At 40.3% G+C, this 19,349-nt stretch overlaps 1 protein-coding gene across 2 annotated transcripts in view; it reads left to right on the forward strand.

The window, feature by feature from the left end:
- Positions 1-15,317, forward strand: part of PDSS2 (decaprenyl diphosphate synthase subunit 2) — a 130,829-nt gene extending 115,512 nt beyond the window's left edge. For both annotated transcript variants that reach the window (XM_042443006.1, XM_042443014.1), the window contains one exon: positions 12,720-15,317. In XM_042443006.1, coding sequence (XP_042298940.1) covers positions 12,720-12,878 — 159 coding nt within the window. In that variant the 3' untranslated portion in view covers positions 12,879-15,317. The remainder of the gene's footprint in view (positions 1-12,719) is intronic.
- Positions 15,318-19,349: the final 4,032 nt, after the last annotated feature.

Below are 19,349 nucleotides of genomic sequence, written 5' to 3' on the forward strand. Positions count from 1 at the left end.
ATTTGTATGCTGCCTTCAATCCCATTTTTCAGTAAAAAAGGGAAATATAATAATAATAATAATAATAATAATAATAATAATAATAATAATAATAATAATAATGGCACACAGAAAATAGTAGGTCAGCGAGATGACCCTGCATGAAATGCACGTGTAATTTGTGCAATTTTCTTCAATTTTATTTTGGTTTGTTTCTTTTATAGTAGATTCCTCCCCCTTGCTTTTGAAGACTTAACAAAACAGAGTTTGAGGACCCTTAGACCAGTTATCATCTAATGTTTTACTTTCAAGAAAACTTTATGACAACAATACATGTATTAGTTGTGTGTGTGTGTGTGTGTACACACACACACACACACACATAGATAGATACACACACACCACATTTCCTCTAGTGATGTCAAGCTTAGAGTATTACTGGTCCAAGTTCATTTAATAAGTTTATGGTTCGGTGGGGACCAGAACCTGGATGTCAGGTTTCTCAATAGAGACCAGAACTTAGATCCTAAGTCCCAGTGCCACAATCTTAACAACTGTACCACACTGACTCTTAGCTACCAATAAATTCAGGGGTAGTTGTGTTGGCCTTGTAGCAAAAGATAACAAAATATAAAATCCATAAAACAGTGATATATTTTGGGGGGAGCAACTAAAATGCACAAAATACATTATGCAAGCTTTCAAAGTTCCACTGGCTTCTTCATCAGGCAAAATATGTTCTAAAATCATACAGGGAAAGAAAAGTGACAGTGTTAGAGTCATAGGCCTACATTCTGTAACAGATGTTTTTGTTGTAGTTAAGTTCAATTGGAGTGATATTAGTGCAGACAGAGGTCACCCCCTTTTTTTTTAAGCTATGTGTGACTGAGTAAAATTTAAACTCCATTATCAACAGTAAAGTAATTTCTCTTTCGGATCCAGGCTGGAAATTCCTTGTCATCCATGCCTGCCAACTCCACTGCCTAAACCATAAAATGTACAAAAATACTAGTATCGGGGAAGTTTTCCAATTGCTTTGGATGTTCCAGCACAGTTAAGAAAGTGCACTGTTTCAGGAAGATTGGGAAGAGTTTACAATGCCTTTTGATGTAAACCATTTCTATATTGAGAAGCATTTGAAACCCCAGTTCCTAGGCTGCCCACATGCAATCAATGCTCTCTGTCAGTGTCCAGTCATTATGCATGATGTATCTGATGCTACTGTGTACTGCACAACTGAGGATATTGAAGCAAACCCATTATGAGCTATCAAAATATTTATAGCCTCTGTTTATTATTATTATTATTATTATTGGGAGGAGATGAATTCACTATTGTCAGCCCTCCATATACAAATTGTGATGTCACATAAATCTACAACACAAGCAATACTCTCATGGGTTTACATTGCACATTGTAAATTGCATTGTAATTTACATTATAAATTGCAATGTGCAAGCTACTCTTCAGGAAGATTACTTTCCTAAACTATAGCATGAATTCCTTTACCTACCACATGTCTTCTATACTGCAGAAGTATATAGGTTATTCTAAGTGAAAATGGCTGATTAAATTTGTTGTGGAAGTTTGATATTTTATTTTATTTATTGTGGGTGTGCCTTCATGTATGTGAGTTTCAGAGGCAGACCAGTACTGGTTACTAACACTGTCTTATTAAAGAACTCATCATTTTATCTGATGTTACCTTTAGAGTCTAGATCACTTTTAAATTATTGTTCATACTAGGCACAAATAAAATATATTTACTGTTTAGTGCAATTGCTATATCTTGAGAATGAGACCACATTGCAGAAATAATCCTATATGGACCATTAGAACAGTTTAAAGTTGGGGGTCTAGCTTCCTTAATATTGTCAATGACCCAAGGTTGTTCTGGTGCTTCCCCTGAGGCTACTCTAATTTATGAGAAAGCAGGAGGAAAGTGTTACAATTAGGGAGTGCAAGTTTGGTGCTGTGGGCATAATAGAGAGGTCATAATCTTTGAATTGATCGTGCAGTTCAATTTTGGTTTGATATAGATATGTTAAATTACCGCATCCTAGTACAAACATTTTAAAATTTGCAAGTAAATGTTTATTATTTTTATGTCCTCTCATCCTGTTCCCATGGATATTCCTGTTGTGGGTCCTCTTTGCCCAAACACATGGATATTCCTGCTGTGGGTCCTGTTTGTTCAAAAAGTACACTGTATTTCATAATATCTTTTCTGTCCCCACCCCCACCCCTTTTTTTAAATGCTACTATTAGAAGCCAATTACTCACATGCAGTTAATCAGTATGTAAATACTCCTATCCTGTATTGGAAGTATAGTGACCACATACAGACAGATTATTGATCCATCACATGTTGTTTGACGACCTGTTCCAAAGAGGAAAATGTCTTGTACCCTACCTTTATGACTAGGAAAGAGGGTATTAGGATTAGGATTATCGCACACATCTTTGATGGTGTATCCAACTCAGAAGCTTGTCTACTTATACAGTTCCTTATGGTCATCATAGCTATGGTTACCGGTAAGGAAATGGTAAAGGATTCTATCAAATGTAATGTATGCCACACAGACAAATGTAGCAAATGCAGCTGGATTTGGATTCACAATGCTTCTTAATTTGGAAGGGTTGTACTCCAAAAGAAATTCAGAAGTTGCATCATGATGTGCAATGTGTTACAAGTCTTTACAAGTAGCAGATCAGTAGGCCCTACCATAAATGCCAACATACACTTTGCTATCCAGCTGATTGTATCTGTCCTTCTCACATTCAAAATAGAATTCTGTAGTTAGTACATTCCTCATACCACATTGCTGTTAGCAAATAAACGCTTCCCCCAAACCCTAACAACATCAAAAGGGATCCTAACAACAATTTAAAAAACCAGGAAAATATATAGCCATTGATCTTTTGCTATTGTGTTTAATTAATTACAAAGGAATTTTTATAGTTTAGGCACTAGAACTGAAGTAGATCTGTATTGACTTGCTTTGGAAATGCACTGCAAGTTTATTGTTCCTCACAAGGTCTGGTGCCCTAATTTGCTGTTTCTAAATGCTTTTAACCTCTTACATGATGTTATAGTTGAGTAAATTACTGTCAAGCTAAAAATGATTTTTTTTACAGAATTCAGAATAAGAAAGAATTTATTATTGGACACAGATTTTTTTTCACATTAACATTGTGTGTTGCCAAATTGTGTGTGTGTGTGTCTGTATGTGTGTGTGTGTGTGTCTTCAACTCACCTGTCATCATGACCTCATTAATTTAATAGGGTTTTCTTAGGCAAGAAGTACTCAGAGATGGTTTCGCCTGTCCCTTCCTCTGAACTATAATATCCTACAGCACTTGGTATTCATTTGTGGCTTCCCATCCATGTACTAACCAGGACTGACTCTGCTTAGCTTCCAAGATGAGACAGGAGCTGGTATTTTAGGGTATTTAGTCTATTGTCAAATTATCCTTTTTAATGTATGAAAAGTCATAGTTTTTTGTGGGTTTTTCGGGCTATGTGGCCATGTTCCATAAAAGTTTCTTCCAGATGTTTCACCAGCATCTCTGGCAGGTATCTTCAGAGAATGTTTGCCTGGAAAGGACTTGGGTATATATAATGTGTGACCTGGAAAGGCAGGAGTGAATTTGCATGTATATTGTTTTTGTTGCTAATAGCAGGCCTCAGGGTGGAGGGTCTGCAAAAGAGGATTGATTTCTGCTTGATAGTTCTCATTGTCTGCTGGGAGATTTCTCATTTGCATTTGTTGAATCTTTGTCTTGATATCTTTCAGGACTGGTAGCCAAACCTTGTTTAATTTAAGGGTTTCCTCTTTTCTGTTGAAATTGTCCAGGTGTTTGTGGATTTCAGTAGCTTCCCTGTGCATCCTGACATGGTAGTTGATGGCATGGTCCAAACAGTATTTTATGCCCAGGATGGTTTGTGGCATGTTCAGCTACTGCTGATTTTTCTGGCTGGACCAGTCTGCAGTGTCTCTCGTGTTCTTTGATTCTTGTTTGCACACTGCATTTGGTGGTCCCTGTGGAGACTTGTCCGCAGCTGCATGGTATGCGGTAAACTCCTGCGGCTGTGAGAGGGTCTCTCTGGTCCTTGGCTGAGCACAGTGTTTGCTGGATTTTCTTCGTTGGTTTGTAAACCATTTGAAGGTTGTGCTTCCTCACCACTTTGCCTATTCTGTCTGTGACTCCTTTGATGTCTGGTAAAAATACCTTCTCTTTGGGTGGTTGCTTGTCCTCACTTCTCTGGATTTTCCTGGGCCTGGCAGCCCTTCTGCTGTCTGAGCTGGAATAACCATTGGCCTGTAGAGCCCGGTCCAGATGCTTCAGTTCATCTTCCAAGAAGTGGGGTTCGCAGATGCGTTTTGCTCAGTCTACCAGTGTTGGGCAAGCATGGTTATGAATCCTTTGGAAGTATACTGGTATGGAAGCCACAAAATGTGCATAGGGGCATCAGTAGAATTTGTAGAATCAATAGTATCAGTAGTAGAATCAGTAGAAACTGTGAACTAAGGCCACTTAATTGGACACAATGCTGAAATCAGTAGACCTGTCTTACAAATAAATATGTTTGAGTGAGTTGCCAGATATTTTCTTTACTTCATTTCTTTACCTCTATTGGCTTTCTGGAATAACTGGAACAATGTTTTTCAAAAATAAATCTTAGATGTGTTGCTATGAGAGAATTTTATAGGAAGAGATTTATCTAAATTGTTTCTGTCAGCCTAGCATTCATTTTAACACTCTTATTCAGCATTCCTCCCTTGGCATTTACCTTTCTAGTTTCACATCACATGACCTAAGGGAAGGATATGGGTTTGATCCAGAGTTTGACCCACCTCCCAAAGAATACAAAGCATCTGTTCTAGACTTGTGCTTTGGAGGACTGGAAGATCATGTGGAAATTGGTATTGGAGTTGCAAGTCCCGTTCCTCCACTGTCTGCCAAAAAGATCCCTCCATTGCATTAAAAGCCAGACAAGGCCAGAAGGAATAGCATTCATAGATGGTAAAGTCCAGATTTAAGCTAGCATGTACATTCTTGTATGCCAAGTTATAGTCTTTGTATTATCATTGAAAGGTTTGTTGCTAAATATTTAACAGTCAACAGTATCATTCTAGTTCTGTGCTTTGCCAGGAAGAACTGCATTATACTATAGTCAGAGAGCCATTTAAAGTGAAGCACTTAAAATAAAATAGTTGTCCAGCTGCCATTTTAAAGGGTGGAAGAGGCTAGCATGTTGAACTGCAAACCCCGATCAAATTTATAGCAACTAATGCTGACATCTTCAGTAACAGGAAAAAGTAAATGTATTAGCTATGAAGTGCATTGGCCCTATTTCAAGGCAACATTTTGATAGTTTAAATATCAGCACTTAGTGAGGTAGAACGTCCCCACAAGAGAAAACAAATTTAGAAAAGCCAACACATAACATGGCAAACACTTAATGCATTAGTTAGTTCCTTGACCACAAATCAATGTTTTGTTTGCTTTTTTGCTTTTACGTTTTTTAGCAAGTTATGAGGTTAGCTATAGGTTAGCTTCTAAGAGCACAGCATCTGATTTTATGAAAGGAAATCTGAGAACCAGAACAGACCAAGGTTTTTGGATTTTAGGATGTAGGGTTTATTGGTTTCAGATAGAATGGGGACCCTAATAACAACAGGGAAACTGTTATGAGTAGGCTGTTAGGTTTTCTGTGGAAGTAAAGCTTATCTGTGATCTCATTTGCTGTAGAAATGGGCTTGATGTGGCTGGGTGAAAAAGCAAGATTGTGGGTAACTGGAAGGCAGTGAGTGTGCTTGGAGGGATTATAACTTTATAGGTTTACTCTCCTGAGTTTGGTAAACTGCTAAAGTGGAAGCTTCAAATGGCATAGTACAACCAAATGAAAGTAATGGCCATGGAAAAAGGAAGGGATTTAAGGAAGGAGAGATAGCTTTGAACTGTTCCCCCTTTTCTGTGTTCTGGGAAATATAACTGGAGGTTGTTGAAAGTGCCTTCTGTAGTGGAGACTAATGAGAATCTTAACAGGCCTTCTTCAGCAGAGGCTCTGAAGGTCTAGAATTATTTTTTGTAGTAGACAATAATGCTGGGAAGTGTGGAGGGTAGTAGAAAGAAAGAAAGACCACATGCCAAATGGCGAGACTCAGAGAGATCACGAGCATAAGTCTCCAAAAGTTTCACAGAGCCATGGAAGACAAAAGAGTCTTGGAGATGTCTCATCCACAGGGTCACCATGAGTCAAGGTTGATTCAAGGGCAGTTAACCACAACATCAGCAATAAAATGTAGAACAAGAAGCCAAACCAGGATTTTCTCCTAACTAAAAAAAACAACAACCTAGCAAAACTTGGGTAAGCAATAAGCTACTAGCTCACAAGCAGTGCCCTATAACAAATCATCACTGGGTAACTTTGGGAGGTCTGGGGTTGGAGGCAATTTTCAGCCCCTAGTTTCTTCTGCAGGCCTTGTTTTCACAGAGAATAAAGTTGTGAGGGAGAAATATCCAGCATGTTCAGTTGGGGGTAGGGTTGCCATAAGTCAGGACCTCCAAACCGGGACAAATGTAGGACAAAATTTTCAAATGTAGGACACATTTTTTTTGGGGTGTCCTACATTTGAAAAGGAGCCTCGCTGAGGGAAGGCTTTCCTTCCCTGCCTGGGCCCCGTTCCCGCCACAGCGGCGGCAGAGCCCAAGTGGGGAAGGAATCCTCCCCTCAGCCCGGGGGCAGGGGAAATCCCAGGGGCAGGGGCAAACCGGGGTGGGACCATGCAGACCCGCCCCAAACCAGGAAAGTCCCGCCCCCAGGTGGGATATGGCAAGCCTAGTTGGGGGAAAACATCTTGAATCATCAAGTTTTGTCATTTAAGAAGGGAATTACTGTATACTACTCAGAGTAATTGTCTGTGGGCTGATGCTGGTCAATTGGGTGTGACTCTATATTGAGCTTCCAAAAAAGAAAAAAAACTGTTGCAACCAGTGGCACCTTCCTGGCACCTTGTTGGAAAAGACCCTGTCAGTCCCCCACTGTCATAAAGCTTAATAAGTATTGTTGTAGAATGATTATACCTGAAAAGGGAACCAATGAATCGTTGATACATTTGCACAAAAGAGGTTTGGAAAAGGTTTTGTCCCTACTAGAGCAGACCCATTCAGTCAATAGAATTTACATAAGTATTGATTTACTAACCAAGAATTGGAATTCAGAGACATAACTGTGTTAGTCTGGAAAATCAATATGCAAAAAGATCTTGTAGCACCTTTGAAACTATCAGAAAGAAAGAAGTTGGCAGCTTTCAAACTGAAAATCTTGTGGGTATGGAGATGAGGTGAAGAGTTCAGTTTGAACTGTGATTGTGGGGAGTTCTCCTTGGCCTTTCTCCTTTGCTTCCAGTGGCCATAGTTAAAACTGAACTTGTCACCTCATCTCCATACCCACAAAGTTTTGAATTAGAATTGACATTCTCACACAACCAGTATAAATAGGTCTGTCTCTGGATTCTCCACTCCAAACATGCATCTGAGGAAGTAGACTCAAGTCTACAAAAATTCATGCTACCAGCTTTTTTCTTTCAGTTAATCTCAAAGGTGCTGCAAGATCCCTTTGCATACTATTCAGGAATTGATTCAGTCGATCTACTCCAACTGGAACTAGAAACTGGATTTTGGCAATCAATTTTTTCATATGCTAGAATTTGGGGAAACTATTTTGCAACAACTAGAGAACCCATAGAGTATTGCTTGACCGTACATTTTTGTAGAAAGACTGCTTTATGTGGGGATTAGGGCCTGATAAGCAAATCTAAGCCGGCCATACATAAAAATTAAATGAAACCTGATAAATAAGTCTGAGCTGGTCATACATCAAAATTAAGTCATGGTTTGCTCTCTGTGGTAATTTCTCTGTTGTTACTCATGTGCTGAGGCTTAGCATATGTACAAATCATCTTGTTTTGCCAGACATAGCTGTTGGAAAGCTATCATTGTTGCTACTTTTTCTGCTACTTTAGCCAAGTCAATTTTAAAGTTTGGCTTATTTTGTTTGTACCATTGTATGGCAGCAGTCTTAGGTTATTTAAAAGTGAAGTAGGATATAAATAAATAGATAAAAGTGTGATATATCTCAGTACAAGGACATTTTGATAGAGCAGTTACAGAAGATCGGGACATTGAGTTACAGATTTGTAGCTAGCTGTTTCCTCTGAATGTGATTATTTGTAAGAGTTTAATCTGTGATGACTATTTACAACCTTCTTAAAAGTGCTATTTCCAACCTACTGCTTATTGCCTCCATGGGAGAGAGATATTTTCATATGTTCAACAAAACAATAGCTTTGAGCCCTTGCTAAATGCAGAAATGCAAAAGAAAAAAATCAGTGGTATCAAGTGGCTGTTTCTTACCTGTTTCCATCCATCTTGTGTTAGTGTGCCTGGGTTTAGACACTCTGAAAGAAATGCTTAATTAATGTTGCAATATGCTTGCGTATCATAAAAACATATTTCCCCCCAAAGTGTAGTGCTAAGTAATGTGGGAAATTAAATTTTTTATGAATTGGGACATGAGCGCTTAAGTACTATGACATGCTAGGAATTGAGTTCATCTTCAAATATACATAATTAATTCATTTAAGTTACATGTTTAGATAAGAACAAGCATTTATTATATATAAATGCAACTACTGATTTAAAACAGATGGCTCTTTCGAACAGGTGTGGCTTCTCAAGTAATTTTCAGATAATTGAGACATATTGTACTACTAAAGTATATTACTTGAATTCTGCAGGAAGAAATATTTACAGACTTTTAATGTTCTACTTCTATAGCTACATATTTATATCTTTTTCATCAATCCCTCCCCCTGGAAGTAGCCACAGTGGCCCAATAATCCTAATAAAAATACTAAAATCCACTTTAGTGCAATACTTTTATTAGGTTAAACTGCAAGGTTGAAAAATATTGTGAAAACTTTCAAGGTCTTCAGAACTCAGCAGGCTACATCCTTCTACATTCCATCCTAACAAGACTAATCAGGTTGTTTGGCAGACCTTATCTCCCTCAATAAACTGGCCTGCGCTATAAAATCATCAGGAGAAGACCTTCTCTCAGTCCCACCACCATTACAAGAACGGCTGATGAGGACATGAGTAAAGTCCTTCTAGGTGGCTGACCCTAGACTCTGGAACTCCCTTCCCAAGAGGACCAGAATGACCCCCCTTTTGTTGTCCTTCTGCCAGAAAGCTGAGACCTTTTTGTTAAGACAGCCGTTCAAAACAGAAGGCTTTTAAAGAATATCCTGGGGGCGGTGTTTTGTTTTAATATGTATGATTTTAAGTGCTTTTATCTTTTTAATTGTATTCTATTTTTAAACAAATGATCTATTTTAATATTGCAATAGTTCTACTCCATTTTAATTGTCACTTTTGTAAATTTTTAATTGTACTGTGTTTTTAGACTGTAACTAGGCTTGCCATATCCCACCTGGGGGCAGGACTTTCCCGGTTTGGGGCGGGTCCGCACGGTCCCGCCCCAGTTTGGCCCCGCCCCCCCCCCGCCCGACAAGATATGGCAAACGAAGGGAGCTTTTCCCCGCAGCTTGGGCCAAGGCCTGCAGGGAAAGCCTCCTGAAAGGGAGGAGTCCCTCCCCCCGCCTGGTGCTCCACCCCTGCGAGGGCGGGGCCCAGCCCAGAGGGAAAACTTCCCTGCGGGGGAGGAGTCCCTCCCCGCCTGGGCGCTCGCCCCCTCCGAGGCGGGGCCCAGGCCCAGAGGGAAAGCCTGGGAGGTTCCTATCAAATGCAGGACACAAAAAAATGTGTCCTACATTTGAAAGTTTGTCCTACATTTTTCCCGGTTTCGAGTCCTGATGAATGGCAACCCTAACTGTAACCCACTTTGGGCCCCAATTCTGGGAGAAAAGCAGGATACAAATTACAGTCAGCCTTCCACATTTGCAGGGGTTAGGGGCTCAAGACCCCTGCGAATGTGGAAAAACCATGGATAATTCCCCCCTCAAGCCAGTTAAAGAGACAGGTGGGTGGGGGAAGAAGAGCTGGAGCGCATGTGTGCTTCTCTTCTTCCCCTGCCCTCTCGTCCCTTTAACTGGCTCCTCGCCCCTTTCCCAGGAGGATAGCTGCCTCCTCCCTTTTCCAGGTTAGATAGCTACCTTTCCCCAGGCAGCTATCTAGCCAGGAAAGGGATGTGGGGGATCGATCCTCCTCCCCTTTCCAGGACAGATAGCTGCCTGGGGAAAGGCATCTATCCAGCCTGGAAAGGTGTGTGGGTTGGCGTGTGCACCCTTCCAGGCTGCTCCCTCCCTCCTGGGCTTTTTTCCCAAGAGGAAAAGCCCAGGAGGGAGGAGAAGGAGGTGTGCTCCTGCAGGAGGCCTTGACCTCGCAAATAATCAAAATCGTATGAAGATGCCAGACACAGATGCTGGCGAAACATCAGGAATAAACTCTTCTAGAACATGGCCACATAGCCCAAAAAAACCCACAAAAAACTACGTGAGAGTAAAAGGCGTGAATGTAGAGAGATGACTGTAATATCATCATCATCATCATCATCATCATCAGATGCAAACCCCATGGCTTCAGCAGCAGCTACATTATCATGTCCCTGCTGTTTGCTTTGTTTACCATCTTGCACAGTGGTCCTTAAACTGTGCCCTTTAAGAGATTTAAGACTTCACTTCCCAGATGCCTTAGCCATGTTGGCTAATAGTGTGGGATTCTGGGAGCTGAAGTACAAAATCCTTAAAGAGCACAGTTTGGGGACCACTAATCTAGCACAAGTTTGGGAGAGGTACAATGCACGTGGCCTTGAACCATTTTTTTACAGTTGTTGGTACACCACAAATATTCAGACCTCTACTCCCATTTAGGGAGAAAGGCAGGATAAAAATAAAATTAAATAAATACATACATACATACACACACACTCTTCTTTAATCTTTTCCCTGGGCTATTTTTTAGACCAAATAATAGCTGGAAAACCTTTCCAAGACACTAGAAAATGGCTGAAAAGAGGGCTAGAAGTGACATCATGTGAAGAGCATCACTGTGTGGCCTGCTGGGATTGTGTTGTCACATTTGCTTGCTCCTGATCTAATGAAGTTAAGAATCTAGAAAAGCTTGCACAGTATATTGTAATCCTTGAGTTGGTTTAATAAAGCTATTATGCTAAAATAGATTTCAGCAGGTTTTCTAAGAATTTCCCTATGCCAAGATGGCAAATTATTTATTAATCTTATTCTCAGTTTTGGTTCCTTCACCATGGAAATGAGTTTAAACTTGGAGCAAATTAAGTAAAGGGAAAGATCCTAGTTATGATTAGCCAGGAATCCTTTACTTCTCTCTCCTAGTTATGTCTTCAGGGCAACTAATGCGTAATCGAATTTGGAAACATTACCTATACGCAAGAGCTTCAGAAGACATCTAACGAACAGAGACCTGAGGCATTCTCCTTTTCTGCTTGGTCTGTGCATTGAATATCTAGTACACAATAGCATAAGATATGTTGGCTGATGCTCTGATATCCACAGGTGCAGAGAAGCACACTTAGGTATTGGAGTGGCTAGACTAATGGGTTCATATTGGGGAGAGATGAGAGAGATTCAGGTTCAAATCTTTACTTCCTTACAGTCCACTTATTTCAACCAGATAGCTAAACATGTTGAGGTGTCCTTACGGTACCAATGGTTGCTTTGCTGTGTCCACTTGAATCAATTAGAAATCTAATCCTATATAGATAAAAATGTCTAAGTAGGAGTAGATAATATGCTGCTGTCTGGATGCTGTAAACAACATGTCATATCACCTTTGACTATTGACCACTTTGGCTGGGAATAATGGGAGTTATCATCCAAAACATCTGGAGAGAGCACATGTTTGTCTATCCCTCCAGTGTATTATAAATTCAGAATTTATTCTGTTAATATGTTCTTTTATTGTCCCTATTTTTGTTATAATTTTTCCACTTTTTAGAACTGTGCAGCTGTTGACAGCAGACAACAACTTCAGTGAGCATAGTCCTCTAAAAATGCTGCTGCAGAGTGCATGTTAATCTAAATTGGACTAGTCCAGAGGGCCTTGTTATTCCCCTTGGAGTAAACAAAGACTGCACAGTAACAGAGTTTAGTGGATCACTCTTGTAGGCTGAAATCTACAGCCTTTTTGCCTTCTGGTTAATCATATTAAGGTCAGAGAGCAGAGAGAATGGTACTCCAGAGTAAAATGTTTCTGGATTGCAGCCATCATGTCAAATTTATTTTGAAAATCTATTCCAGTGTACAAGCAGAGCCATTTACATTGCTGTAGTGTCTACAACACGAAAAGTAAATGTGCCTATTAATCTAGTTGCTTATGGTGATATTCAGTACAAAATATGTGTTTGTAAATTCATTAAGTACAAGATTATTTGCTGGGCTTATCCCTATTAGGAAAGCATTACTCAACATGGTTATTTGAAAGCCTGCTACTGCAGTTATACACGATTTGAAATGGCTTAGTATCCTGGATTATCAGTAGCTGGTAGACTTCATTAAATGTATTGAGGCTGGGCATTGATCAGAGAGTCGAAATGTGAATTTTCTTTGAGTCCATCAGACTGCTTTTTGCATCCCAGTTCATGGAAACGCTGAATCCATAATGTTTTTGTAGGCTTTGGCATATATAGATATTCCTGTCAAAACTGACAATATTGTGCATGTGTTTTCTCACAGTTGCGAGAGGCAATCAAGGCTGGCAAAGGTGTGACTTCGGCTATTAACCTATGCCGTTCCCATGGAAACAGAGCACTGGAGGCTCTGGAGTGCTTCCCTCCCTCAGAGGCCCGGTCGGCTTTAGAAAACATTGTTTATGCCGTGACAAAATTTTCATGATGTAAAAGAGACCGTTATTCATTTGCAGAAACGAATGGAACAGATAATAGCTCTGAGAGCCCGCATCCGCCATGGCTAAGAATCTACATGTGGCTTCTTCTTCTTCTTCTTGATTCTTTTTTCGTAAATGTTTCTGTTCCACTCACCACATTCCCAAATGAACATATATCCTTCGGAACTGCTACAAACAAAATTAGGGAAAAAAAGGTCAAACAGTTTTCACTTGTCATGCCAGAAGCACACTTGAGGCTGCACCGGTAGAAATAATTAATGAGACTCACTTCTGTGACCTCAGCAAATGGACAGGAAATAAGTCCTTATTGATTGGACATAGCCAGGGATGGCGCCAGTGTGGTGGCCTGTGGTTTTCCTGCACTATAGAAGACAGAGGGGGGGCGCGAAGCTGCAGGTGTCGGGAGGAATGCTTTCTAAATCTGCCAAAGAGACTGCTGTTTAAAACCAGAATTAATGTAACAGTTTATCAACATATGAAGGGCAACTCAATGAAAGGAGGGGATCTTTTTTTTTATCTGATCATATCCAGCTATGTCTCCTCAGGTTGTTCCTCTATGTATTTAAATATAAAATTGCCCTGTGTCTAATGTGCAGAATGTTTGAAAGAGCTGCTGCGCACACCAGGTGTGGTAAGAGCTTTACGATATTAATACGACTCTGTATACAAGAACAGTTTTGAATGCCTTGTTTGTCAAGTCCTCAGTTTGGTTCAAAGAATGAGATTTTAAACTCCCAAGAGATTGAAATAGTTGCCTTTTATATATCATGTCATCTCTTTCAACAGAAGTGGGCACTAAATTTAACTACATTTATTAAACATTGTTTTTCTTCACACAAAATAAATACTTCTTCATAAGAGTCTGCATGAATTCTCTGCCATACTGAATTAAGGATAGTTCTCCCCTCCACTCAGCCCCCATTAGTGCAAGATTTCATTCCTGAATAGATGTATATTACATGAGAAGTTTTTTAACCTTACTGCGTCAAATGTTAAAGTCCAATTACAGGGAGAATACAAAGTATATCAGAAGCCTGCAATCTGACACTGTCTCTATTTTGTTCATAGGAGATGATTTTTGTGGTTTGCATGCTTGCAATCTGAGAACGTCGTTGACAAGAAGGCTGAGTTTACATAAATGATCCAGATTGAGACTCAGCTACCTTTCTTCCTTCTGTGGTGTAATTACAGCCCAATCTGGAGACAGCTAGCACAGCAAACAGATTTCATTACATTGCTCTCTCAAACACTAAGTGGAGTTATTTCAGTTAACTTCTTCTTCTACTTCTTCTCTCTCTCAGTCGCATACACACACACAGACACACACTGAAAAGTGTCACACACCTTCCATATAATGGGCCACAATGTTACCTTCAACTTTTTTTTAACAAAATCACACATTTAATTAAAATCATAACATAAGGAGGAACGAAAGCATCTTGATACCCTTGACTAGAGCTACATTTTTAATACATTTCTTGTTTTAAAAAGAATATTACACTGGATGAAAGTGGAGATCAGAATAGTTCAAAATAGAGATCAGACTAGTTGAATAGACTGAAGAAAAATCCCTCTGGAAAGGGGGACATCAAGGATTATGTAAGTAGCACTTGTCAGTTTCAAAGTGCCTTTTTTGTGTTATTAATGGTCTTTAAAAAGTACATATGACACAATAATTTGCAACTTACAAAAAAACAATCGAAATTTCCCCCTACATTCTGCTTCCCTTTACCAAAAACTAGCCCTTATAATAAAGGTGACACCTGTGAAAGAGAGAGAGAGAGAGGAGAGAGAGGGAATGATAGAGAGAGTTATTCCCATGCCAGGTAGTATTGTTTCAAGTAGGCAAGAAACCAATCAATCCCCAAAGGAGTTCAAGAAGTTATCCCAGGCAGCTGCAATGTTCTCTTCTCTCTCTCTCTCTCTCTCTCTCTCTCTCTCTTTTAACATAGAGTGGGCTCTTTTTAACTACAGTATTTAATCTTAGCACCTTATCACATTAGGTTCTTCTGCTAAAACAGCATTGTTCTCAAAAGCACTATGCAGTCTGGACCACTCTCTTCCCTAGTGTACCTTCATTTTCTCCAGCATTGCAGCCTTCATTTGCCCTAAAGCTTCATCACATGCAGCATTGCGCACTGCCCACCCAATACCACCTCTTTTCCTAGTTTGGCGCACAGATTTCACACACATACAAAGAAATCTTATGTTTTAAAAGGCCTTTTTTCTTTGTGGGAGGAGAGAACTTCCTGATTTGGGATCCCTTGATTAATCACAGATGAAGCAGATGAAGATTTATCAGTTTAAGTAGCAGTTAATCTGCCAAGGATTACTGTATATACTCATGTATAAGTCTAGAAATTTTAGTCAAAAAATTGACCCAAAAAACCTGAATCGACAGGTCAATGTGTGGCGGGTTACAGAGCCGGCCGTGATGGCATCCGTGCGGGAGCCGCAGCAGCCAACCGCGCGGCTCCCCACGGACCGAAAAAGAAACTCAAAATGGAGCTTCTTTAAGCGCGCCTCTATGATGTCCGACACCATAGACCCGCGACACATGCGGACGCACAGCGTCCGATATGTCAATATGGAGCAAGCCATGTGAACGCCGCCGCCATATTGTACGTACAGAAACTACTAGGGTGTAGGGGGGGGCGGAAGCACGCCCCTTCTAACCCTAGTACGTATTCATTACGTACTAATGGCGGTGGTAACCCGCCTATGTAATGTACTTTAACTCTTATAAAAAGGGAACCATCCTTAGTGAAAGGCAAAAGGTAATCTGTCCGAAGCACTGACCCCCCCCCCCCCGCTCTCTCATCCATCCATCTTTTAGTGGGACACAAACAGTATGACTGCTGAATTTTTTAAGCTCTTTGGCATCATTTTCCTTTGCTTCGTCCTATAGATCTTTGTCACATGCCCCTAAATTTTATCCTGACTTATACATGGGTCATATCAAAATCCACCATTTTACCCCTAATCCTGGCCCGACTTATACATGAGGTCGACTATAGTCAAGTATGTACACAGTCGCGCCCAGTTAGAATAATGAAATAAATGATTTTTTAAACTGTCATTCTCTTTCTCACATACATTTCCACATGTTGTTTGTTGTGTTGAGAGAGAGAAACGAGAGAGAGAGAGTTGAACTGGGCACTCTCTTAGAAAGGAGATGAGGGGGATGCAACATTTTCCCATCTTGACTCCACTCCTTTCCCCAGTCACTGATAAAAAAGGACACCTAGCCCACCACAGCATGCACACTGACCATACCTGACCACCCAAATTGGCATAAAAGCTCAATTGAATTTTCACACACGAATCGTAGCCAACAAGAAAAAGGAGGTCATTAATGGATCTTTTGATGTTAAGTAAAACCAGTTTCCAAATCATCTCCCATGAAGAACAGCATAAGAGCAACAGCCTCATGTGATAGGCTTAGGCAGTAGCAGGACTAATGTGTTTGTTATGCTACTATAATGCCATGGTGTGATAAGACTCTTATAGATCTACCACTCCTGCTTGATCTCCAGAGAACTTGTTTTATCAATGTTGTAATAGTTGTCACTAGCTCCCAGCTAAGTGGGATCATATGCTGTGCACAGGGGATTGTCCTACCTTTGAAGAGAACACCTAAGAAAACATTTGGACACTAGAACTGTGTGACATATTAAGAGCACTATTCATTCTGACTTCTTTCCAAAAGAACAAGTTACTAGACAACTCCCGAGAATATGAATTGGTCTTACTTTCAACGCTACATCAGCAGCAGTTATCATCTGATAGCTAAAAATGAATAGGGGATTTGATTCCTGCATACTCTGAAATTCTGCTGAATCTCACTAAACTTTAAATCTAAAGTTGAAATCTTTATGACAGCTAGTTCATCTCTAATCTGAATATTTAAGGAAATGGGCAATTTGTGATGTTATTGGTACTGTTCAAAAAATTAGTCCTACATCATTTCTTTTAACAATACTTTCAGCAACATATGGAGAGAGAACTGGAATATTCAACAAGAAAATCATTGCATCCAATATAGTAAGAGCAGCCATAATGCAGACATCTAAATCCCATGCAAATAACAAGCATTCATTTACTAAGCAAGTCATAATATGATTATCAAGGTGTTAATGGGGTATACCTGTTTAAATGGAAAAAACATACAGATCATACTCCTACGTGAATATGCAATATTAAGAAATTTCAGACATATGTCTGTAAAATATTATCACTTAAGCAGTATGAATTTGAAGGTGAAGAATCCACATATCTGAATATATTAAACTTTGTTTTAAACAGATTATTTGGATTGTAATATAATGTTGTTGTGTGGCTTTCAATCATTTCTAAGGCCGGTTGCAGACCGGCACTTAGGCGTGACGAGCACGCACGAGGTTAGGGTCATGCACTAAACGGCAGCGCCCTTCCATACGGCCGCCGCCGTGAGACGTCACGGCCGCGCCGCCTCAGACGGGGTGGCGCGGACATGACGTCCTCAATCCCGCGCCAGGTGCCTAGGCGCCCTTTCAGCGGACCAGGAAGGAGCTCCGTTTCGGAGCTCCTTCCTGGTCCGCGCGCCGCTTTGCTTCGCTGGGCGCAGCCTTCAGACAGCTGCGCCCAGCGAAGCAAGGGAGAAAGGGGCCAAGCGGCCCCTTTCTCCCCCTCCCCACCGTCACGGGATGTCCTTGGGGCTTCAAGCCCCAAGGACACCCCTTTCCAAGCTGCAGGGAAGCGGAGTTTTGCTGCTTCCCCACAGCCTGAAAAGCGGCGGATCGGGGCCTCAGCGGCTGCCATTCTGGCAGCTCAGGCCCCGATCTGGCGGGGAAAGGGGCGGGTGCAGACCGCCTCAAAGAGGCGGTCTGTAACCCGCCCAAGTTATGGCCACCTTAAGATGAACCTATCATGGGGTTTTCCTTGCAAGATTTTTTCAGAAGAGTTTTGCCATTGCTTTCCCCTGAAGCTGAGAGCATGTGACTTGCCCAAAGTCCCAGGGGGTTTCATGGCCAAGGTCTCTTCCAATCTGTGGTTCTACAAATCATGGTGACCAGGGAATCGATCCCTGGTCCCCAGAGTCATAGTCCAACACACAAACCATTCTACAATAATATAATATAATATAATATAATATAATATAATATAATGCAATATAATACTTGAATATTAAAACTATATTTCCAACATAATTATCAAACATTAAAACAACATTTTAGGTATTTGTACAAACTCATTTCTGTTCAAGGGGCTATCCTGTGACAAAGCAATATTTAATTGAACAAATGAAAGATTATGAATTGACTGCAAAGCGAGGGGGTAGACAGACATATGCATATATAAAATATATGATAATTTCTTAAGTTAGTGTTCACTCTTTATAACTCTCTTCTTCAAAAGATGTTAAGTTAGAAAACAAAGAACTTTAAAGAAGGTTAAATTAAAGATAATGGGCTCAATCTGCTGGCAGTTGATCCTGGGAAAGCTCCCATTGAAATACCTGGACGTTTGCAAGTTATGCCTCAAGGAATGAGTTCATTCTCTTGTGAAAGCAATGGAATCTTATAGATAAATCACAATCCAAATTTACCCCCTAAACTTAAGATAACCTGTTTCGATATACTATACCCTATATGGAGCTCTTTCAGGAAACATGATCGGGTGATTCAGTTGGTTGTGTCAGGTTGCTGAGTGATTTTACACAAACCACTCAATCTCCTGGCTTATGCTTTTCAGTCTCTAATATTGAGATAAACTGTCACTGGTATTCAGGGAGGTTGTGAAATCTGATTCATTGTATAATGCCTGAAATTGTCAGCTGTAGCTAATGCAGAGTTATTTACTGCTAGTATATGTATTGTGCACTCTTTGTCTACCACAAGAATTCCCTCTCCTGCAGTTTAAGTATGTTTTCAAGGATGAGAGTAGTTGCTGCAAAACTCCCAATGCTATTCAGAGTTCCATTTGCACCTAATGGTGTTTTCTGTTCTGGTCCTCACTTTTAAGGATAACTTGGTTGTTTATTAACGCATATATCCTCAAGTTTTGTATTTTTTCCCATTAAGCACAAGGCAGCATACTTGTCCTTTTCCACATTTTATCTTAATAATAACCCCGAGAGAGTGGCCCAAGGTCACCCAGTGAATTTCATGACTCAGTATCGGACTTGAATCTGGATCTTCCAAGTCCACGCAACATAGTAATCAGTACATTATAGTGATGCTCAGAAATGGGAATATCATAGCATTCTTTGTAGGGTACTGTAGAATTTATGGTCTGTGTTTATAAATAAAGTAATGGATGTGTCTCAAACAACCTGTATAGTAGAGGTACTTTGACAATGTCGATAGTACTGAGTTGTTGTGTGCATCCTAGTCATTTCTTTCTTACGACGACCCTAAGGTAAATCTGCCATAGGGTCTTCTTGGCAAGATTCTTCATAGGAAGTTCGCCATTGCCAT

This window comes from Sceloporus undulatus, chromosome 1 (genome assembly GCF_019175285.1).
Source record: "Sceloporus undulatus isolate JIND9_A2432 ecotype Alabama chromosome 1, SceUnd_v1.1, whole genome shotgun sequence".
Classification (NCBI taxonomy): Eukaryota; Metazoa; Chordata; class Lepidosauria; order Squamata; family Phrynosomatidae; genus Sceloporus; species Sceloporus undulatus.